Source organism: Aspergillus lucknowensis (genome assembly GCF_044049455.1).
Source record: "Aspergillus lucknowensis strain CBS 449.75 chromosome Unknown BJX67scaffold_19, whole genome shotgun sequence".
NCBI lineage: Eukaryota > Fungi > Ascomycota > Eurotiomycetes > Eurotiales > Aspergillaceae > Aspergillus > Aspergillus lucknowensis.
In genome coordinates, this window is record NW_027263563.1 from 202,520 (window position 1) to 227,016 (window position 24,497).

At 52.5% G+C, this 24,497-nt stretch overlaps 2 protein-coding genes across 2 annotated transcripts; one reads left to right on the forward strand and one right to left on the reverse strand.

The window, feature by feature from the left end:
• Window positions 1–144: 144 nt before the first annotated feature.
• On the reverse strand, window positions 145–21,380 carry BJX67DRAFT_84592 (uncharacterized protein). Its single transcript, XM_071035530.1, has 2 exons — window positions 18,493–21,380; window positions 145–18,438 (listed from the first exon to the last, which is right to left on the reverse strand). Exons 1-2 carry the CDS (start codon window positions 21,250–21,252, stop codon window positions 349–351), a joined length of 20,850 nt encoding a protein of 6,949 aa, XP_070886325.1. The 5' UTR covers window positions 21,253–21,380; the 3' UTR covers window positions 145–348.
• Window positions 21,381–22,769: 1,389 nt separating this feature from the next.
• Window positions 22,770–23,908, forward strand: BJX67DRAFT_84585 (zinc ribbon domain-containing protein). Its single transcript, XM_071035529.1, has one exon. It carries the CDS (start codon window positions 22,979–22,981, stop codon window positions 23,693–23,695), a length of 717 nt encoding a protein of 238 aa, XP_070886326.1. The 5' UTR covers window positions 22,770–22,978; the 3' UTR covers window positions 23,696–23,908.
• Window positions 23,909–24,497: the final 589 nt, after the last annotated feature.

The following is a 24,497-nucleotide window of genomic DNA, read 5'->3' on the forward strand; positions in this document are numbered from 1 at the left end:
TCTCAACGATCTCCTCTTCTTCTCCCTTCTCTCCTGCAGCAGAGACATCAGCCACATCCTCCCCAAACACCTGCCCATCGTCTCCGGAAACAGGAACCAGATACCGGCGATGTAAGCCACACTCAGCACAATGAACCCCAGATAAAAACGCCACCCAATGCGATCCAGGTTAATAGCGTACGGGCAAGTAAATATCAAGACAGACTGCTGTATACAACCGACCCTCGGCTATCCAAGCTCAACGCGGAGATCCAGTCTCACTAATGCAGGTGGGAAGCTCAGATTACATGGGCAAGCATGTTGGAAAGCTCGAATTGAAATTAGCTAGATAGTATCATCTGCAAAGAGCTACGCAGTCAAGCCCTGCTCAACAACATCATCCACGGTAACCGCCATACCCCTCCGCTGTAGCTCGAAAGCAACCACACTTGCATCGATTAAATCTCCGTCGAACCGAGCGAAAGACAGATCTTCCACCTTGTCATTCCTTGCGGCGACCGCGCCCACCTTTTCATTGACATCCCCATTCACGAACGCATCGACCGTCTCGCAGAGTCGGTCAAACAGCTGGCCAGCGACCTCGGCCGTAATCCCGTCCTCAAGATAAGCCATCGCAATCTCCACGTAGCCCACCCCCGCAGTGGAGGTGACAGACACATCCGAGACGTCTCCCGCACCCTCGGTCTTCGCAATAGTGACGTCGTATTGGCCGCCCTCAAGGTCGAGAGTCCACTCAGACGCCTGATCGAGATGGTTCAGCAGCGAGGAAAACAGCGTGCCCGGCGCCATATCGGTGCAAGACCGGATCATGTCGCGGAAGCCAACTGACTCGTGCGGCAGTCTGTCGATTAGTTGTTGCTGCAGCGATCGGAGGAGGTCATGAACACTCCATGTCGAGTCAAACGACGCGCGTACAGGAACCATATTTGCGCAACAACCAGCCACCTTTTCAGCCATAGGATCGCCGTTACGCCCAGAGACGACCTCGCCAAAGAGGACGTCTGCGTTGCCAATGTGGCCAGCGAGAGTACGAGCCCACGCGGCACGCATGATAGTGGACATTGTTATGCCGCTTGGAAGTGCTTTGGTCGTGTTTACTCTCCGGCTGGCATGGTAGATCTGTCTCGACGGTAGACGACGAGCACTGGATTTGGTGGAAATAGCGGGCATGGAAGAGCCTTTGAGAAGTGTTCGCCAGTATTCACGGCTTGTCCCGACATCCTGCTTGGCGAGGCTGGACACGTAGCGAGGGAAGCTAACGTACTCTGTTACTGGGATTTGCTGGTATATCTCCCGCAGACTGTTCACAAGGTACGAAAGTGAGATCGCGTCATACTCCGCGTGGCTTATTCGGAAAAGGACCCGATGTTGAGATTGCGCAGAGATGATAGCGAACTCGAGGAAAGGCTGGCCAAGCTGTGGAGGTCGATGCATGTCCCGAGCAATCAGACGTTTGCTAAATTCTTCAATTGGCTGGTCTGTTTCGTAGTGAGTAACAGTGGGAGTGAAATCCTTCAGGACAACTTGAATCAATTGACCCTCATGACAGAGATAGGCAGTTCGCAGGATATCGTGGTGTTTGACCAGCTCTGAGCAGCTAGCCTTCCACCGAGCAATGTCAGGGCTGCCCTTGCCATCGATGCTGACATACGCCATGAGGTCCCGAGATTTGCGCAGTGAAGTGGCAATTGCCAGGGATTGGAGATCGGTAACCGGAGCAGCATCCACAATCTCAGCTGGTACTGAGAGAAGCCCTTCGAGAGAGCCTCGCACATTGGCGGACAACAAAGAGAAGGGCTCATACTTCGTGATCGCAAAACCATTTTGTCTTTGATTCTGGTCCACAAGGATAGCCAGGTCTGAGAGGACAGGGTGTTTGAAAATGTCGGCCACTCTCAACGAAAGTTGAGCGTGCTCACGAGCGCTGGCAACTAGTCGCATTGCTGATATGGAGTCACCACCGGACCGGAAAAAGTCGTCTTTTGCTCCAATGGAGGAAGCAGGGACCTTGAGTGCTATGGCCCATAACCCTTGTAGCAGGCGTTCGGCGTCCGTGGACGGTGGGACCTTGGCTTCGTCCACGAGCAGATATTGTGACCAGGAGGTGCATCCCTGAACGGTGTCCCAGGTGGCCCTCCGATTAAGTTTTCCAGAATCTGTCAGAGGGAGCTTTGCGAAGGGCAGATACAGCTGAGGAACCATGTGTGATGGTAAGACCTCGAGAAGTGCTCTGCGAAGATCGCCGAACGCTTCTTGCAGGGCATCGGAAGCAGGCAACAAGCCCGGGTTCTCGTTTTGATTGGAGATCGGAACTTCTACTGCAACGGCTAGGATGGCATCGTCAGATTGACCTGCTCTTGCTGGGTTGAAAAGACCCGCGGCAACCTCGCGGACGCCGGAATATTTGGCCTTGACCCAATACTCAATTTCCCCGATCTCCACGCGTTGGCCGTGAATTTTGACTTGTGTGTCTCGTCGGCCCATGTAGACGAATGAACCATCCAGGTTCTGCTTCACCAGATCTCCAGTCCGGTAGAATCTTCTGCCCAAAACCGGACCAAGGTCAAATCGCTGTAGCCAGACGGGGTCTGTCACGAAAGCCTCAACCGTCTTGTTGTCGTCTCCCAGGTAGCCACGGGCAAGCAGTGGGCCTTCAATGAGCAGCTCCCCTACCATGCCAACCGGGAGTAATTCGTGGTAGTCGAACGGATCAACAACGAACAGATTGCTATGAGCCAAGGGGAACCCAATGTTTGGCGCTTGATTTTGATCTGTGATACGGCTGCTGAATGTTGTCAGGATCGAGGCTTCGGCTGGCCCATACGCGTTGTATAGTTCGACATGGCTCGAGATCCAGGGCGCCGCAACTTCAGGACGAAGAGCTTCACCAACCAGGAGCATCTTCCTCAGGCTAGGAACTTGATCGGGCTTGAAAAGGTTGGCAATGGTGGGCGTGAGGATAGCAAAGTTGACAGCGGCTTCCTCCATTGCCTCCGCGAGACGACTAACACGGTCGTCTTCGGAAATGACGCACACACATCCACCGAAGGTGAGAGTGGTAAATATTTCGGCGATGCTAATATCGAAGTTGAACGCAGAGAACTGCAGGGTTCGCGTGTTAGGCCCGGCATAGAACGACCCGTGGCCTTTGGTCATACTCGATACAATCGCCGCGTGCTGAAGAACAACGCCTTTCGGTACGCCTGTACTTCCAGACGTGAAAATGATAAATGCTGGATCGGTTGGCTGAACGCTTGGGAGTGCTGCGCCTTCCCGGGCTGGGAGCCGGGACAAAAGTTCTTCGTCCACCTTGAGGACATGAGGTACAAGACCTTGTACGCGCTCCGTGTTCTGAGAAGTTAAGATTATCTTCGCATTGGTGCTCTTTAATAGGCTCTCGACCCGCTGTCTTGGGTGCTGATGGTTAATGGGGACGATGGTGCCACCAGCCTTGAGAACAGCTAGGTAAGTGACAACAGCCCATTTGGTCTTCTCAAAGATGGTGGCCACGAAAGCTTCTGACTGGACGCCCAGGTGGACAAGGTGGTACGCAAGCTTTGAGGCTAATTGATCTAGGTCTCGGTATGTGAGTTTCCCGTCGAAAGAGCATACTGCCTGGGCGCCTGGGCGAGAGAGCTGTTGTTGGTAGACAAGGTCGTGTATACAAGCGTCAGCCCAGTTCATTCTATCGTCGAATTGATTCCACTGCTGGATTCGTCCATGGTCCTCCGGCGTCATGAAGCTAACGTCGATAACTCGCGAATCTTTCATTCCCTTACCGCTCGCTATATCTTGTAGTTGCGTGAAAACGTGGTGGAACCGCTCTGACAAAGATTGTGCCTTTTCCGCGGAGAGCACGGCTGGGTCAAATTGAAGCTGTAAGTCCACGGAGCTTTCAGCGTCGCTTGTACTGGTACTGCACTCGACGACTAGAGGATAGCTATGGAAACCGGATGTTTGGAAAGGTACCGGAGTGAGCCCTTGGAAAGCTGATTCAACTTGGTCCAGGCGGTCGACTGCAGGCTGAACGACGAAGAGATGCTGGAAATTGAAAGACAACCCCACCATTCGGCTTATTTTGTGGAGACCTGTATGTTCAAATGGCAGCATATCTGTGGCTTGCTGCTGAATCATAGCAAGGTACGCCAAAATGGTCTGAGTTGCATCAAGGGAAACTCGGACCGGGACGGTGGTGATTGTCGGGCCCATAACATCAAGGATACCGTTGACTGGAGCCGTGCGACCGGAGAGGGCTGTTGCGAACCCGACATTGTGGCTTCCAGTTTCTTGAGACAGAATCAGAGCCCATGTTGCTCTCAATAGAGTCGAGATGGTATAGTCGGTTGTATGATCTGCGGTGATGCGACGGGTGAGACTCTCAACTGCTCCTGGAGAGTAGTTCTTTGGAGTCTCCGGGAAGCTAGGGCCCATTCCGCCTGCCAGCTGAGACCGCCAATAACCTTGATTCGTTTCATCGGAGCTTGTTTGAAGGTATTGCACGAAGCGTGTGAAGGGGAGGAATGGAGGTGCTGGTCGGTTGTAATATATTGCAGACGCGGCCTCCATCAGCTTTCTGGCCGTCCATCCATCGTACGTGCTGTGGTGGGCGGTCCACACCAGATACCGTGCCTCTCCGCCGGTAACGACTGCGAACCTCATCAGCGGATCACCGAAGCCCATGGACAGCGCCGAATCCCGTGCGATGTATGACCGGACATCACATTCGGCTTCACTCCAGACCATTTGGTCCCGCACAACCACTTGAATTGCGCCTCCCTCGGAGTCTTGGACAATACGGGTGCGAAGAATTGGAGCAAGGTCATGTAGCTGCTTCCACGCCTTGCTGAAGCAGGCCAGGTCGATGCTGCTATCCAGCTGGAAAACCCAGTGGCTAATGTACGCTTGGGGGTGTTGCGCAGTGATGGCCATCAAGCCCTCCTGCAATGGAGTACATGGGAACACATCTTGAACATCATCTCGCGCGACCTTGCAGAGAGACGCGACACGCTCAGGATGGCTTGGGTCAACCTCCTGAGAACCGGCCCACAGTGCGAATGGCGCAACATCTGTTGCCGTTGTCTGGGCATCTGTCGACCCTTCCCCCATATCGATCGCATTGGCCATATCTGACAGAACCGGATGCTTGAAGATGACCCTCACGGTGAGTAGAAGTGGGGGCTCAGAGGCTCGAGAAAGCGCAACTAAGCGCATGGCAGTAACTGAATCTCCACCGATGCGGAAGAAGTGAGCGTTGGCGCCGATTTGACCGGATGTGTTGACGGCTGCTGCCCAAAGCTCTGCAAGTTGGCGTTCGGTGTCGGATGAAAGGGGTAGGTGGTCGGAGTCGGACAGACCGTACTGCGTACGCTGGTCTTCCGTGAGGCTTTCGAGTGATATCCGCAACGACCTTCTGTCAATTTTTCCGGACGCAGTAAGGGGGATATTTTCAACTGGGATGTACTTCGACGGCACCATGAAGGACGGAAGAACTTGGGAAAGTGCCGCCTGCAACTGTAGGAAGGAATTGCGAAGGGTCTCTGACACGCTGATAAAAGAGGTCGCGGTGTTTGAAGGGTCTTTCCGGAGTTCGATCGCAACTGCGATGACTGGGTCGCTTGCGCTGAGCTTGATTAAGCTCGCAGCCACAGTCTGGGCGCCGGAGAAGTGCCGCTTTACCCAGTACTCAATCTCGCCGACCTCAACCCGTTGGCCACGAACCTTTACTTGCCCATCCGCTCTGCCGATGTACGTGATAGATCCGTCGGCAGGATCTTGCCGAACTAGATCGCCTGTCCTATACATCCGCTGTCCAGCCCAGGTGTGAAAACCATGCTTCGCGATGAAAGCGGGATCTGTCACAAACGAACAGGCTGTTCGGTCAACGTCATTGAGATACCCACGAGCAAGAAGCGGTCCTGATATCAATAGCTCGCCAATAACCCCGATTGGTGCGAGGCGGTTATGGTTATCTGCATCGACTACCCATATCGCCCCAGACAGGGCAGTGCCAACACTGGGGGCCCTTTCTTTCTTCACGATCGGCCCGTTGGTAGTTGCGAGGATCGTGCATTCTGCCGGCCCGTAGCCGTTGAATAGTTTAACACGCTTCGACCAAGTTTCCGCTGCACTCGGTGGGACGGCTTCTCCTGCCAAGACGAGAGTGGAAAGAGTTGGCACTGTCTTGGGATCAATTAAACCAGCAACAGTTGGGGTGAGCACGGCAAAGTTCACTCTCATCGCCTCCATCCTCCTTGTGAGGCTGGCTATATCAACACGGTCCTCCTCCGAGACAACACAGACGCAGCCCCCAAATCGAAGGGTTGACAATATATCCAGGAGACTGAGATCGAAGACGTACGCGGAGTACTGCAGTGCTCTAGTATTCGTTCCCATTTCCAACTTAGACCCATGGTTTTCAATGCTAGTGCATATTGATCCGTGCGTGAGGACAACGCCCTTGGGGAGACCTGTGGATCCGGACGTGTAGATAACCACGGCGGCACTGTCCGAATTCAAGTTCAGCTCTTCTTGGTGGTTGGTGGCCCTGGGCAATGATGAGACAAATCCCGTATCGATTGTAAGAACTTGGGCGGCGGTTATGTCAGAGAATTTGGGAATGTACTTGGTTGTGGTGAGGACCACTGGCGCTGCGGTGTCTTGGAGGATATGTTGCAGACGCTGCACAGGGAGCTGGGTGCCTAATGGCACTACAACACCTCCACATTTAAGGACTGCGATCATGCACACAATAGTCCATATAGACTTATCGAAGCACAGACCAACCATGACCTCTTCTCCAACTCCAAGGTCTTTTAGGTGGTTGGTGAGTCGGTCAGACAGATCTGTTAATTGTCCGTAGGTCAGCTCTCCATCCCAGCCGCACACAGCAGGAGCGTCTGGCTGGGAAACAGCCTGTTGATGGATCTTTTCGTGAACGGTGCCCGGAATTATGCTTGAGTCACTTGAATTCCACTTCTGAAGACACTCAATATCCGCAGTCGGGATAACACTGAGATCGTCAACACTTGCTTGGGGGTTTGCAGCGATAGAGGCCATTGCGTGTTTCAGGCTTTCGAGAAGTCGGCGAGCCGAGCACTCGTCCATGAAAAGTGTGGAATACTCAAGGTCTAGCAAGATGCTCTTCTCATCGGTGACGATCTTCACCTGGACATCATACTCCGTAGGATCTTCTCCGGCAAGACTCTCTATCGTCAGGGTCTTCTTATCCTGGGCGGGCATGATTGGTTTAGGCTTGTAGACTATCGTTGTGTTAAATAGGCCACGATTGGAAAGTTGAAGAGCATGTTGGATCTCGCCGAGCGAGGTTCTCTGGTGGGCGAATGAGTCCAAAAAGTCCTCTTGAACCTGTTTCACCGCTTGGACAACTGTGGTACCAGGGTTTGCGAGTTGAACTCGGGTCACCATGAGATTGATCATCGGTCCGACCATCTCGTGGATCCCCGCAATGGGAGCATCCCTTCCATTTGTTAGGTATCCAAACGTGATGTCAGTGGACCCGATATACCGGGACAAAACCACAGCCCAAGCTAACTGCACGATGTTGGCGAGTGTGACGCCATGAGCGTCCCTAAAGTCGTGAAGGGGCTTCATATCATCTATATCTGCGGAGACGCTCTTCAGTGATGGCTTGTCCGCCGTCACTCCCGGCGAAGGAGGAAGATAGGAAGGTTCCGCATTGCCAAGACGATTTTTCCAATAACCAAGCGAGTCGGCCGCCGAGGCTTGCTGGAGGAAGGACACGTACGTGCCATAAGAAGGGGCGGGAGAGTCGGTGAGGTCGCCATCGTAGGCGAGAAGAAGGTCATTCAGGATCAGGTCCATAGAAGAAGCGTCCATGAGGACATGATTGACATCGACTTGAGCGAAGACTTGTCCCGTAGGCATCCGTGACAGCGTGAGCTGGTATGGTGGCTGCGCAGGGCCGTATGTTGGACGCTCTGACACATTGAAATACGCAAGGACATCATCCACGCTGTTACACTCCTGGACTCTTGTCGGAGGCACATAGTGTTTATACACGACCTGGTAGAATAGCTCTTGCCCGGAAGGGCTTGGGACAAAGAACGTTCGCAGTATAGCATGACGCTGGACAACAGCCTCCCACGCCTTTAACAGTCGCTCTAGGTCGATCGTAGAAGAGTCCGTAGCCTTAATCTCTCCCGCCTGTCGGACTTGGTATGTGCTGATATCCTTTATTTGGCTCATCAGGATGCCCTGCTGAATGGGGGAGCAGTGGTAAATGCTTTCCACGACAGAAATATTCTCCAGACCAAGCCGAGGTAGGATATCTGACTCCAGTTTTGCCAAGTCATTCGAACTGATTTCGAATACTGGTGTTCTCGTCGTAGTCGAGACTTGAGCGGACGGGGAGCTGGACGGACCAATTTCCGTTTTGAGAGTCTTCACCACAGCCTTCTTGGCGAGTTGAGCAATGGACTGGCTTTGCAAGACGTCTCGCACTGTGACATAGATGTTGTATTGAGTGCGGCATCGAGACACAATTTGCATTGCAGTGACCGAATCGCCACCAACACTTAGGAATGGACGGTTTAGTGGGACCTTCTCGGTTGGAATATGAAGAACCTCCGCCCAAACGGCTTGAATGCTTTGCTCTTCAGACGTTGTTGGCGTTGATGTTTCTCCAGTGCGGCTTTGGGTGATTGCTTCAAAAGTGTCGGTGTCCATTGTCTCTAACCACTGTGTCAGTTTACGGCGATCGATTTTATCGGACGTATTGTGTGGCATCGACGTAAGGGATACCCAGACGTTGGGAATCATATACTCCGGTAGGCTTGCATGGAGGTGGCCACGGACGGATGACGCTCGCTCCAATGCGCTGGATAACTGATCAGCCGGCGTCGGGCGTATGTCCTGAGCGGGCGATGAAGAGACGAAATCTCTTAGGGTTAAGAGCCCAACAAGCTGCGACTGAGATGGGCCACGACGGGGGTATACAATCACCCCCTCAACAACGGCTGGGTGTTCCGTGACATGATGTTCAATCTCTCCGATTTCAACTCGCTGCCCTCGAATCTTGACTTGGCCATCGCTTCGGCCGACGTATACAAGAGATCCATCCTCCATCTGGCGGACTAGGTCACCAGTGCGGTACATGCGGCGCTGTATTTTCGAATCCGCAGGATTGTTAATAGGAAACTTGGTAGCCCAAAGGGGATTTGTAACAAAAGCTGCCGATGTTTTAGAGGGGTCATTGAGGTAACCTCTTGCCAGCAGTGGACCTTCAATCAAGAGCTCACCAACTGCGCCGAGGGGAAGTAGTCGATTATAGTCATTTTCGTCGACTACCCAGAGACCACCAGCTATAGCATGTCCGATATTGGGCGTTTGTGTACGATCGGCTACCTCATTACACGTAGATGCGATACAGCATTCGGCCGGACCATAAGCGTTGAAGACTCGGACCCCGTGTAGCCATGGTTCCAAGTGCTCTGCCTGTACAGCCTCGCCGCCGACAACTAGGGTCCTGAGTTTAGGGACTTCAGAAGGCTTGATAGTATGAATAACACGAGGCGGAAGGAACGAGTAGTTGACTTCCATTCTGCGCATCGCGCCTGCTAGGTCGTTCACTCGCTCCTGCTCCGAAGGGAAGCAGACGCAACCACCGAACTGAAGAGTCGTGATAATATCATGGAGGGAGATGTCAAATGTAAAGTGGGCGAAGTTAAATGCACGAGTTTTTGAATTCATGCCAAATTTCGCGCCGTGGGCTTGCATGCTGGTAGACATAGCTCCGTGTTCGAGGACGACGCCCTTGGGTGTGCCGGTAGATCCTGAAGTAAAGATCACGAACGCAGTGTTTGACGGAGAAACTCCCGAGGTTACAGGCTCTGAAGGGCTGGGGAGAGAGCTCAGGAACTCATCGCCCAACGCGAGAATGTTGGGTGCCACGCCCTGAAGTCCTGAAACATGGTTCTCGGAAGCTAGAATTGTCGTGATGCCCGTTTGTTGCAGAATAGCATGCACACGCTGGATTGGATCTGCTCGGATGGGAACGACCGCACCACCAGCTTTGAGGACAGCGAGGTTGGCCACGAGGGCCCATTTTGACTTGTCGAGACACAGAGCGACCATAGTCTCCGGTTTCACTCCAAGTGTAGTGAGGTGATGGGCTAGCTTATTCGCCAGGCGATCCAACTCGCCCCGCGATAGGTCTCCATCCCACGAACAAACCGCTGGAGCAGCGGAGTCCGTTCCGACGTGCTGTGAAACCAATTCGTGGACCAGAGCCTCTCTGACGCTGGGGATGTCGCTGTTGAAATTGGCCAATTGAATCGACTCTTCCTGACCCAGCATTTCAAGCTCTCGGAGTAGTTTGGCGTCCGTCCCTTCCTGGATCTTGACGAGCTGAGATAGTAGATGGCAGAACCGGCTAAGTAGATTTCGTGTCTGTGTGGTAGAAATCATTTGCTCATCGAAATGGGCCTCGATCTTCACAGCGCCATTATTCGTGTCGGGAGTGATGCACTCTACTGTAAGCGCATAGCCATCGAGGTTTAGCTCAGGAACGTGACCGTGCTCGTAGGTTAGAAGCTCCTCTTGGACCGAGTTGTGATGTTCCTGTGCTGGCTGCACGGCAAAAAGATGTGGGAGATCGATCTCGTGGCCAACAAAACGACGGATGTTCTGCAATCCAGTATGCTCGAACGGGATCATGTCAACGCTTTGCTGGTGCACCATAGTGAGGTATTCTTGGAGTGATTGTTCGGGGTCGACGTGTACTCGTACTGGTACGGTCGTAATGGTAGGCGCAGCCATGTCCAAAATTCCGGGAACTGGAGCAGATCTCCCTGACAGCGCTACCCCAAAGAGAACATCGTTCCCACCGTAAGCGGAAACCGCCAAAGCCCACGCGGCTCTCAAAGTCGATGCCAAAGTATTGGAAGCCTCAAAAGAGCCGATATCGATACTGGAGCTCAGTTTCTGAATGGGCTGGGGTCTGTACGAGGGCCGAGGTAGCGAAGGGAAGGGTGGGCTGATTTCGCCTGAGAGTTGCGACTGCCAAAAAGACCGAGCCGATTCTTGATTCTGCTGTTCAAGATAGGAAAGGAATCGAGAAAATGAGGGCGTTGGCGGGAGCTCCTCTCCTTCGTATAGTAGTGAAACCGCTTCAAACAACTTTCCCAGGCTATACCCATCGTAGGCGCTGTGGTGCGCGGTTAGAACGAAGTACCGTTTTGTGTCACTTTCTTCGATCAACGCCTGTCGTACTAACGGTTGGCCGTAAACAAATGATTCCTGCAGATCGCCTTGCAGGTACTGGCGCAGGTCATTGCCCTCACCCCAATCCGCTGACTCACGGACAACCACTTGCAAAGCGCCGGTTTGTTTCCCAAGTACAATCCTCGTACGAAGAATTGGCACTTTCTCGACGAGCTTCGTCCAAGCCGCCTTGAAAAGCTTCCCATCAGTGGCATCTTTGATACGGAAAACCCAGCGGCCAATATAAGAGCCTGGTTGCTGAGTGGTAATAGCCATAAGACCTTCTTGCAATGGCGTGCAGGGATAAATGTCTTCAATATCTTCGACTGCCACTTTACAAGAGCTCGCCACACGCTGGAACCCTTTCTCATTCAGAACACTTGTGGTCTCCGATTGATAGGCCTCCTTCCACAGGGCAAATGCAGGATTTTCCACAGGGGCACGGCGACGCGCAATCTGCCCTTCGAGATGCGCAGCCATGTCCTGAAGCTTGGGAAAGCGGAAAATGTCCGCTACAGTTAGAGGAATCGTGTTGGCGTTCGCTGTTGAAACCAGCCGCATCGCAGTGAAGGAGTCACCACCGAGATGGAGGAAATGATCCTGGACACCAAGACGGGTCGGGTCGATATTAAGAACCTTAGCCCACAGTGACTGTAATTTCGTCTCCATCTCTGTTGCGGGCGCAACGCTGGTGCTCGTAGACAGGGAGTACTGGAATAAAACTTCCTCTGGCAAGCCCTCTAGCACCTGCTTGAGAGTGCGCCGATCCAATTTGCTTGATGCTGTGTGGGGAAGGTGTGTCACGGGAATAAACAACTTCGGTACCATGTATGATGGCAGAACCTCAGTAAGAGAAGCATGTAGCTTGTCGAATGCCTCCCTCAGGTGCGGTGCGCTGGGTAGGAATATCTCATGCACCGGGTTGGACAAGAGATTACTTTGAAGTAGTTCCTCGCCCAGCTCCATCGTAACGGCGACAACGATGTTAGATGAATTTCCACTGGGATTGACCAGGCTTGCCACGAGGCTCTTTACCGCTGGTAATAGCTTCTTGACGCGGTATTCGATTTCACCTACCTCGACTCGCTGCCCACGTATCTTGACTTGCGAGTCCTTCCGCGCTTGGTAGACAATCTCACCATTGGCAGCCTGGCGCACGAGATCCCCGGTGTTGTAAAATCGGTGGCCCTCTAGGCCAACCGCTTTAGCCCACTTCGGATTTGACACAAAGGACGCATCGGTCTTCTTCTGATCGTTGTTATATCCCCGAGCTAGCAGCGGGCCCTCGACCCACAATTCCCCGACAGCACCGACAGGACATATGGTCTTGGCGTTTGAAACTATCCATACACTACCTACCAGCGGCCGCCCAATGTTAAGCGCCTGCTTCTTGTCAACGAGGGGCGCGCTACAAGTAGTATAGATCGAGCACTCGGACGGGCCGTAACCGTTTAGAACTTTGACTCTGCCGGCAGCCTTTCCGTACTCTTCAATCATGGCTTCTCTGACTGCCTCGCCGCCAAGAATGAGTGTTGTAAGTGACTTTATTGTCGGGATATCCAGCAACCCAGCCACAGTTGGAGTAACCTGAGCGTGGGTAGCCCCATAGGCTTCGATGACGGCTTGCAGGTTATTCATTCTCTCTTCCTCTGAGATGACGCAGACGCATCCTCCGTGGGATATAGTGCCCCAAATATCACTAATGCTCGCGTCAAAGGTATAGGCCGCGAATTGCAGCGATCTCGTGCTGGGAGTCATCTCGTAAATCTTCCCATGGGCTCGGAAGCTGGAGCACAAGGAGTGATGGGTCAGGATAACACCTTTGGGTACACCCGTACTTCCGGATGTGTAAATAACGAAAGCAGCGTTGTCCGGGCTCACCACTGTATTTGGGGCTCCAGAGTGGGCCGGGAGACCTGAGAACAAATGTGTATCCATGTGTAGAATATGCCGAACGCGATCCGTGAATCGAGGGGAATATTGCTCGGTTGTCAGCATGACCTGTGCGCCAATATCCTGGAGGATGAGCTCAAGACGCTGTGTTGGATGCTTGGGGTTTATAGAGACAACAACCCCTCCCGCCTTGAGCACACTGAGCTGAGCAATGATGGCCCATCGAGATTTGTCCAGACAAAGCGCGACCATCACTTCAGGGCCCACTCCTAATTCACTTGATAGATGATATGCCAATCTATCTGCCATTTCCTCTAGATCTTGATACGTCAAATCACCGTCCCAGGCACAAACGGCTGTGTCATTAGGCCGAATTTGCCGCTGCTCAGAAACCAACTCATGAATGAGTCGATAGCCATCAACCGGAGCAATCTCCTTATTCCACTCACAGACTTGCCGAATGTCTTCTTCGGTGAGAATGTTGACTTGGCCGATGCGCATATCTTGACCAGTGACGAGTGATCGCGTTGCTTCTTGGAGGCACGCCAGTAATCTTGTTGCGCTCTCGTGACACAGGAACCCGGGTGAGTACTGTAACGAGGCGGCGATCCTATCCGCAGACGCAAAAATACTCATGGTGACATCGTATTCTGTTGGGTCTTCACCAACAATCTGCTCCAGAGCCAGGCTGAGCTGGGCTTTCTCTGGCGATACGACATGGCGATATGAAAAAGCGGTATTAAACAAGCTTTGACCCTGGAGCTGAAGTGCATGCCATATTTCGATTAAGGGTGCCCGTTGGTAGTTGAAACCATCGAAGAAGTTGTCTTGAATTTGACGCAGCATTTTTTCCACGCTCATGTCTGGGTCAAGTTTGATATGTGTCACCATCATATTGATAAGTGGCCCGACCATCTGGTGGACATCCTTGACTGGCACATCCCTACCGCTGGATAGATAGCCAAAAGATACATTAGGCGACCCCGTGTACTGGGCAAGAACTAGAGCCCATGCGAGTTGGAAGACATTGGCGATTGTCACACCATGTGCCTCAGTGAAGGTATGAAGTTTCTCAACACAGTCAATATTGAGAGACACTGTTTGTAGAGGCTCGCGTTCAGCCATATGCTCTTTGACAGCTGGTTGAGTTCCGTCTGCTGTAAGGGCCGGGAGATAGCATGGCTCGGCCCCAGCGAGCTGTTTCGTCCAGTATTCCAATGCTCGGTCTGCAGGGGTTTGCTGTAAATAAGACACATAGCTACTATAAGCTGGTCCACCCGTGTCTAAAACCAGGTTATCGTCGTATGCTTTAGCTAACTCTTCCTGGATGAGCATAAGCGAGGACGCGTCCACCAAAGCATGGCTAACAATTATCTGGCCATAGGTCCGGCCAGACGGCGTGGTATAGACAGTGAGTTTATGTCCAAGACTCTTGTCAACGTGGCGCTCATCCAAATTGGGTTTGATAGCAAGATGGGCTGACAACGAATCGTCATCACAGTGCTGATGTTCCACATCCGCCTTGCATGATTTCAGCACCACCTGGTCAAACATGCGCTGGTCCGAACCAGATACGGAACGGATGAACCTTGTTCTGAGCATTGGATGGCGGTTAACCAATACCTGCCAAGCGGCGAGAAGACGATCGACAAGCAGGGTGTCCGATGATTTAGTAGGCACGATTTCGAAAGATTGCTGAATGTAATATTCTGACGGAGATTTTACTTGACTCATCAAAATGCCCTGTTGAATTGGCGAGCACGGGTATATGTCTTCAACACCCTGGGGTTCAATCCCTGCTCCGGGCAAAATCTCATTTTGAAGTATCTCCAGGCTCTTGGGGGTCAGGCGAACGAGAGGGAAATCAGTCAATGTCAAGGCCGGCTCTTTGCTTGTGAGGTCTCTCACAAAAGCCTGGATGGTGCTGAGGTAGGAACGAGCCCAGCTCGGAATTATTTCTCGATGCTTCATGATACGGTTGTATTTGAACTCGACAAGCAGCTGGCCCTGGGATAGAGCGGCAACAATTTCGAGAACTGAAGGACGACGCACATCTCCACCGATTGGAGATAGTTCAGGTTCAGCGAGTCTTTTGATATCGAAAATTTCATTTGAGCTGTCGCCTGCTGAGTTTTCCAGATATTGAAACAGGACCTCCATTGCTTGATGCTCACGGAATGCCTCCTTCCCTTCAGGCGCAAAAAATCTGGAATTGAAGTACGGTAAGCCCTTACCCGGGATACTCCGCCTAATGTCTTTCGTTTGTCGAACAGCGTCCAATGTGTCTTGTAGATGGTCCCGGGATACAAAGATTGGGGCAAGGCATGTGAACCAGCCGACGGAGTTCGAAACATCGATTCCAGATTCGTCGGGTACTCGCCCATGATGAACATCAAAGATTGCTGGGCTTTGACGATCGTTAAACGTGTCGCCAAATGACTTGAAGAGCGCGGCTAGAAGGATTTCTCGAGGCTCTGTTCGAAGAGCATTGTTGGCGCATCCCAAAAGAACGTCAGTGTCGTCGCTGCCCAGCACAACACTTTCCACAACTTCGTCTTTGTAAATATTGGACTCATCTAGACCCCAATAATCATAGTTCGCACTTGGCACGTTATGGGGCAATACCGATTGAATTGACTGGGTGACATGGCGCTGACTTTGCTCGGCCTGAAGCCGAATCCAGTTCTGGAAGGGAAAAGGACTGGAGCTCTGAAGTTCCTGGCCTTGGAGCAGGGCGCTTAATTCCCGGCAAATGATATCCCAGGAGGATTCGTCAACCACAAGGTGGTGCGCGGTCATAAGTAATACCTGATATGGGTTGTTCTCTTGCACCTGAATGAAGTCTGTAGAAAAGACCGGTCCCCGCTCCAAGTTGAGGCTCCTATGGGATGCAGCAATGATAGTGTTCGCCTCTTCTTGAGTGGAAACAGTGTGACTTTGCAGGCGTACGGGCTGCTCTTGCTCACTGACAATTGTCTGGCGCCAACCATACATGCTATTGCCTTGGAATCGAGAACGGAGGACGGCATGCCGGGAGGCGAGAGCGCCAATCGCGTGTACCACAACGTCGTATTCAAGTGGCCGACGGGGAATGAGATATCTGCTCGTATTATAACGGTGCTCTCCGCCGGACGCTAATGGTGATTCCGCAGCTGCGATTGACTCGAAATACCATTGTTGGATGGCAGATAACAGGAATGGCTCCTCCGGCTGTTCCGGAGATCCGCTTGTTACTTCGGCGATTTCAGCTAATTGAGCAACAGACTTGCTCTCGAGTACGTCTCGCACTCCTAGAGATATTCCCCGCACCCGTAGCCATGAAACAGCGTGCATGGCAGTTATGGAGTCTCCTCCCATGCTGAGGAAAGATTTATGCTCCACAGGGACCTGACTCACGGGGAGCCGCAATACATCGGCCCAAGCATTCTGCACTTGTTGCTCGAGGAGTGTCTGCGGCTCGCGGCCCGTGACTTCGTTGTCTGACGATTTTGCGAGCGCCTCCAGGTAACTCGTGTCAACCGCCTCAAGCCACTGACCCAACTTTTTCCTGTCTAACTTTGAGGAATCATTCTGGGGCATCATGCTTTCTAAAGGTATCCAAACCTTCGGGAGCATGTGCTCGGACACATGATTCGAAAGCTCTTCACACGCAGCTGCTAACAAGCCTTTCACATCTGGTAGCATCTCTGTCGAAACGGGTACAATCTCCTGACCAGATCCTTTCGCTCGGAAGTAATCGCGTAAAGTGAGGAAGCCGACCAAGCGATCTTGACAGGGACCCCGACGAGGGTAGATAATAGCTGCATCGAGGACTGCATCCTGTTGCAACAAGTGATGTTCGATCTCGCCTACCTCGACACGCTGTCCACGAACCTTGATTTGTGTATCCCGGCGTCCAATGTACGTAATCGACCCATCCGGATCCTGCTGAACGAGATCTCCAGTTCGGTATAAGCGGCGACCGGAACCGAACCCGTTGTTAATCATCCACTCTGCGTCCACAACGAAGGCGGCGGCTGTTTTGACAGGATCGTTCAGATACCCACGAGCCTGTAGAGGCCCTTCAATCAGGAGCTCTCCAGGAGCACCGATTGGGACAAGGCGGTTATAGTCGTTAGGGTCAACGACCCAGAGCGCACCAGCAAATGCGTAGCCGATATTTAGTGCGTTGCATCCGGGCGTAAGTCGGTTGATGCTAGCCTGCATTGAGCACTCGGACGGGCCGTAGGCGTTAAAAACTTCAACGTGGTCAATCCATTGCTCCACGACAGCTGGTTTTACGGCTTCGCCAAGTAACACCAATGTCTTAAGCGAGGGGACATCCCGTGGAAATATGAGGCCTGCCACGGTTGACGTGAGCCCAGCACAGTTGACCTGATACCGAACCATAGCAGATGCCAAGTCGCTAATGCGGTCCTCTTCGGAAATAATAACCAGGCAACCACCGTAGTGCCATGTAGTGTAAATATCTTGAATTGAGATGTCAAATGTATAAGCCGAAAACTGCACAGTGCGAGTATGAGGCCCAAGCTTGAACCTAGCGCCCATGTAGTGAAGGCTAGTGCAGAGGCTGGAGTGAGGGAGTACAACACCCTTTGGCACACCGGTACTCCCAGAAGTATAGATAATAAATGCGGAATTTTCAACGGTTGCCAGACATGGAGGCATTCCGGTATCCGCCAGACTTTCCACAAAGCTATCATCGATAATCAAAACATGCTCGACGAGACCCCTGAAGCGTGAGGCGCAAGTCTCCGCCGTTAAAACAATATTTGATTCTAGGTCTTTCAAAATGAGTGTGGTGCGTGCAATCGGTTGCTTGGCCCCAAGCGGAACAACGCAGCCGCCAGCCTTGAGAATTGCCAGCTGAGATACAACAGCCCACTTCGACTTCTCGAAGCAGATGGGAATCTTGGTCTCGGGTTTCACGCCGAGTCCAATAAGGAAAGACCCCAATCTGTTAGCAACGTCATCCAATTGCTGGTAGGTCAAGTCCCCGTCCCAACCCTGAACAGCCCAAGCATCCGGCTGGCGGAGTCTTTGCTCATATACCTTGTCGTGAATACGATAATCCACCTTGGGAGGGATATTATCTGTCCATTGGCGAAGCTGGGCAACCTCCCGAGGCGAGATGATATCAATCTTTCCCAGAGGTGCATCGTGGTTCTCGAGGATGCTGATGAATGCCTGCTCAAATGAATGGATAACGCTTTCAACGGTAGCTTGTCGAATCCGTGACTGCCAGTAATCAATCATCACCTCTAGGTCATCGGAACCTATTTGAATATTTATCGAGATGTCGTACTGTTATTCATGAGCGAATGGACCAAGGTAGAGAGCGCGGGGAACAAAACTGACCTCGTTTGGATTTGCAGCGTCAACTAGTTCAAACCCGAGCCCAGAGCCTTGAAGCTCACTGGCTGCTTTCCTTTGACACGACATCAGAGTGTTACCCTTCAACCGAGCAAAATCTCCGGACTGTGCATCATCTACGGCGGAGAAGTATTGGTGGGCGAGGCTCTCTACAAAATCGCTCTTTGCCCGCCCCAGTGTTTGCGAGACGGTTGCAGTTGGGGGGATCAGAACTCGGCAGATAACAGCATTGAGAAATGCCCCCACAGTGTTATTGATCCCTTTGAGAGGTGCGTCACGCCCAGATGTAGCGTAGGAAAAGCAGACGTCCTCCAAGCCGGTGTAAGATCTGAGGACGAGCGCCCATGCTACCTGGCAAATGTTAGCCGCAGTGACATTGAACTTACCACAGAATTCTCCTAGGCGTTCCGGGACCAAACGAATTTGAGAGCGAACTGTCCTCAGATCCTGGCGCCCTAGCTGGTCGCCATAAAGCGGGAAGTGTGAGGGTTGAGCTCCCACGAGATAACGCGACCAATACGCCATGGACTGCTCTAGCGGGAGAGCCGCCTGATATTTCACAAAGTCGTGGTACGCCATTATGCGGCTACTCAGTTTCTTGCTGCTGTATATTTGGGACAATTCGCGCAACAACAGCAGGGCGGACTGCCCATCCACGACAGCATGTGACATGTCAAGGCGGAGATAAACGGAGGAGGGTGATATTTGACATAGGGTGGCTTGATGCGTTGCCTGGTAGTTCTTGAAAACTACCGAACGCCGAGTTGAGAGTTGGCTAGCAAGCTCCTGATCTCCGTTTTCCAGCAAGATTAGTGAATTCAGACTCTCCTTCATCACGACCTGGTCAAAGCGCCCCGGGCGATTTGGGCTTTCGATAAATATTGTTCTGAGCGCCGGGTGCCGCTTCACAAGGCGAGCCCATGACGTCTGTAGGCGCGCTAAGTCGAGTCTCTGACCTGGCCCATCTGCGTGAATTTTTATTACAAAGGAGCACTGGTATAAATCGGGGTAGACAGCCTGGGCGACTAAGAAGGCTTCCTGCCTTGGGGCACAAGGGAAGACCTCCTCCACGTCTCGCAAAGGATTCGATGTTATAGCTTGGAGGTGAGTTAAAACCAGACTGTCCAGCTCTGGATATGTAAGCTTGAGAAGAGGGAAGTCGCTCAGAGTTGCTCGAGCTGGAGTGATCTCGCATTCGCCTACCAGCTCCTTCATGGTAGCGCGGAAGGTACCAGCAATCCGGCGGAGATCCCCTAGGTCAAAAACCCCAACTCGGGACCGGAAGCGAACCTTCAACTGTTCTCGTTCCCAAAACGGCTCCACATAAGCCAAACACGTCGGTGGTAGTGTAGAGAGGTCCTCGCGTTGAGACATCTCCTGTGCGACTGTGTACTCCGTATCTGGCGGTCGCTCGAGCTTCCGGAGGTCTAAAAGAATGTGATTTGGCTGGCTTTCAGATGATGGGGGCGGAGAAGCCGCTGGAAAGCCCAGACGCGCATCCTTGACAATGCGAAGAAACTCGATTCCAGTCTCCTGTCCCTTGTGTACGCGTAGCAGTCTGATCGTATCGAAGCACCCAGCTGTCCCCGACAGGGCTTGAGATCCACTCCCAGTCCGCTCGTTTGTTATAATACCGAACGCCAAAGCATCCCCCAAGGGCTTGTATGTTCCAGCCAGTGCGATGTAAAGCGCAGCCACGATGAAATCCTGCGGGTTAGTCCGAAGGACGCTGTGGATAGCCTGGTCATTCAGTTTCGCTAACACCGCTGCATCCGTATCTAGGACAGCCAACTCTGGCGCATCGCGACCCCCCTCAACCCCGTGTCGGCTCTCGTTTCCGTGTCCATCGTTTCCGACCCAGCTTGAGCGTGATGCCTCCAATTCAAAGCCATTATTATCCGTCCGTGAACGTGCCCAGGCACCAAAGCCATCGTCCGGCGCTCCTCTTCCAAGGTCGTTACCGAGTAGTGCATGCTCGAGATCGCGTTGGAGGATGACCCAGGATGGAGGGTCGACGATCGCACGGTGCAGGTGGAGGCGAAGAAAGCGGGCAAGGCACGTGCCTCGCGGGACAAACACAGCAGCGGCAAACAGACTCGAAGCCTCCCCCAATGCTTCATCTCGCTTCTCCATCCATTCCTTCTCAGGGTCTCCCAAGCTCTTTGTGATTTCGATCCTCGTAGGAGCGAACACGCCGGTCGCGTTGTTGTCCGTGAGAATTAACTCATTTTTGCCATCGGTGCGAATGCTCGCTTGGAGAATTGGATGCCGGCGGACAAGTGAGTCCAAAGCTGTGGAAACCGTCGATTCCGTTATCTCGCCTTCCAATCGAAACAATTTGGTATCCCACGCCTCGACTGAGGCGTACAGTCTTTGCGCGCTTGTTAGCGGTACCGCGAGGACGTCGGCAGTCGGTACTGGACCGTCCAGCGCGGAGGGTGATGTCGAGGCCGTCGGTGCGCTGCCCTCCGCTCGTTCCACGGATTTGCAGAGCTCTCGAAGACTCGCTGCTTGGAGCATATCATGAATGGCGATGGTATACCCGGCCTCCCCGCAGCGCGCCATCAACTTAATCGCCAGTAGGGAGTCTCCTCCCTGGGCGACGAAAGATCTATCCAGCTTAATCTTTCCCACGGGCCGCCGTAACACCTCCGCGCAAATCTCCCGGATGTCTTGCTCAATTGCTTCATTGTTTGGCACGCTCTGAGTTGGCGGAATTGGAGTTGCAGCAGTATTCTGCGTCATCGTGACGATGATGATTATTATTACAATTTAGTATGGAAGGTCGAAAGAGAACAACGAGAGGCAATTCAGCAATGCTTCAAGAGAGTCGAAGACGGACAAAGCATGTCGACAAAGATGATGTAAGAGGCAAAGAAAGACCAGGAAGATGCGCGGAAAGCAAGGTCAAGGCGCGTTGACACGGACATGCATGGAGTTGACAGAAACTCCTCATTCCAAAAGCACCCCGACACTTCAAGCTGGAGACAACAACTGCATCGATGATGGGACTCCCATTCGCCAGCTTGAAGGGCGAATTCTCCTTCACCCAGCTCCACCGCGATGTAGATCACGCATCTAAAATGAGATCCTTGTCTGGAGGAGTCCCACTTGCTCCTCGACGCCTTGGTGCGACACATTTTGGGCATCCGCACTGCAGCGGGCCACACATTTTCAAGAACTTGTCGGCATGCTGCTCGAAGGGTTGGCTCCTCCACTGCCCAAAAAAACCATGCCCTTCGTGGCGGTCAGCAAAGTTTGACGCAATGGGCGTGTGCTTTCTTTTTCCGTTTGGGGAGGACAACAGCGGTTCCTCATCGTGCATCGACTGCACGACGCGTGGATGAGCCGACAGTCCCAACCTGACTTCTGTCAGACTCGCAACCGCGAATAGCAGCCTGAGGTGCCTGACGGACCAGGACAGGCACTCGAATCTGCCCCATCATTGGGTGAAGCGATGCCCGAGCGGATGATGTCAAATAATATGAACATCATTTCAGAGCCGGCCTGACGAATCCGGATCAGACGAGCTTCGAACACAGTGATGATTGCTGCGAGGATGCTGTCGATTTTTTCGGATTTTCTTCGGCTGGGCGATGCGAAACCTGGCCAGGAAGGCGAGAGCTGGGCCCACCCGTTCAATGAGGCAACGAGCCCACTCGTTGAGGGGTGTTTGTTTGACTGAGACGTGAAGATCAGGAAGCTCGGAAATGCGAATTGAGTCGAAGTGGCGCTTTGACGACGAGCTGCACTCTGCAGTTGCGAGATACTCCGATCCCGTGTTTGCTTTTTTACCCATTCAAATAGCCGCCGCCGCTTTCTCCTTTTTCTGCAAGACAGCCAGCCAATCCCATGGAGGGCCGTGGCACTACCCTGCCGGTCAAGTGGCTCTTTTTGCGGGCCAACCTGTCCAAAGTTCTGGGCCAAATAGTCAATCTCATCGACGGAAGCCAGTCGGAGCCACTGCGGGAACACCCCCCCAGTCACAAACCTCGTTTGTGAGCTTGCACCGATCATCCATGGCAACAACTCCACCCACCAAGGTCCTGGCATTTTGTGAAAATCGCTGCATTTTTTCCAATCGAAGCCGGCCCCGTCCGCTGTGGGGCCAGAACTATGGGGGTTTCCTCTGTGATCCAGCTGAGCTGCGCCAGCGAAGACTTAGCAAGTTGCAATTGTGAGCTAGTTCGTATCGTCAAGTTCTCTTCGAAGGGCGGCAACCGCAGTCAGCCTCAGACGCAGTCTGCATGCCTTTGTTCCAGCGTCCGCTCCGTCTCCCACGTCCGTCTTCCGACTCCAGAAATTCCTTCTCAGTTCCCTCCATCGCACCTTCCTTCGGTCCTCCTTCCTAGACAGCTTCCGCCTGTGATCGAAGGAGCGCAGTCCGCCACTGCGAGGGTATACTCGAGGCCAATTTTCTTTCTCCAGGACCAGCTGCCCAACTAGCTCTTTCAAAGCCCGTGCCTCGACTATGTCCGCTTTTGAGAGCCCCTTCGATAGTGTACCCTCATCGCCCTTTGTGGAGGCGTGGTGGGCGGGCTGGAATGTCGATGGCTCTCCAGGATCAGCTCAAGATGATGGGAGCTTCAAGCTGGATTCAAACTGGGAGTCGTCTATCTACTCGTTACCAGATTACTACTCCTTGCCCTTCGGAAACTGGTCCAACCAATCCCTAACTCACCCCTCTGGCGTACCTCGTCCTGACCAGACAGGATCGATGGGACAATTCCCCGACGGCCTCGCCGATATAACAACCTGGGCACCGACACTCAATACATTTTCAGCGTCGCTTCCTTCTGCTGCTCCGATACTTTCTCCCTGCACTCACGATCTAACTTCCCAGTGCAACATACTCCAAGACCGCTCAACCCAGCAATCGTGCACAACACCGTCCAGCAACCACTCCTCACCCTCCGAGTCAGGGCCCAGTTTCCCGACACAACCTATCTCCTCCGGTCCCTCAAAACCCAAATCAAATCACGCCTCGAAAACTCCTATCCGATGTTGGGAGCACAGCTGTGGTGGTCGAGCATTCTCGTCCCTCGGCAACTACGAGCGACACCTCCGCGAGAAAAGCGGCCGCGCAAAGAGCTTTACCTGCGAACAGTGCGGCCAGCGCTTTACGCGGTCCACTGCAAAAAATAAACACATTAGATACGGACGGTGCCGAATGCGACTTGTCCGGTAAACCAACGGGGCGAACAGTCCAGAACCAGCACTGGTCACCCACACAACATATTCATATATATACCCACTTCTTTTGCCCGCAGCAACATAGACACATTGGTCGGATACCAGGATTTCAAGCGACATTTCGTTTCATTTGAAAGATAATGGCAAAGGAGTTAATATAGCAGGGCAAGCATATCGGCTGGAAAGAGCTGGACATGGGGATATTAATTAGCGTTGCAAGCAAAACGTCTACCGGAGAGTCGAACTTCATTCAAACGACTTAATTTTCTCTTGCATTTTATAACCTTCCCTCGTCTCCATAGTAAGTCAACGTATGTCAAATTAAGGTTGATAGACTCACCCACCGACAGTACGGATGGTGTGCTAAGTTCATCCCGTTCCATGGAACACCTTGTCAACAACCAAAACTTCCCGGAACACGCGAAAAACATCTTAGCCCCTTGCCGTGAGTAAATCTTTGGTGAAATTGCATGATTTATGGCTCCGTTCCCAGACATGTTCAGGAAAATATATATCCTAACATGGCGGCGTCAATACCGGGTACCATGGGCCATGCGTCCGTTGAAGGAGTGGAAGGGGGTGGAAGGGGGTAAAATGTTTGGTTTTCAATTCTTACGTACTCAATTCGAAGTAAAACTAACTGTATATTGTAATGACGCATTATGCATGGAGACAGAGATTGCTAAGGACAGTATTAGGGCAACCATTAGTAGAACACAAGAAACACATAGATTACTCCGAATAAGCCAGACATGAGAAAGGAAAAACGAAAAAAAAAAAAAAAAAAAAATAACATC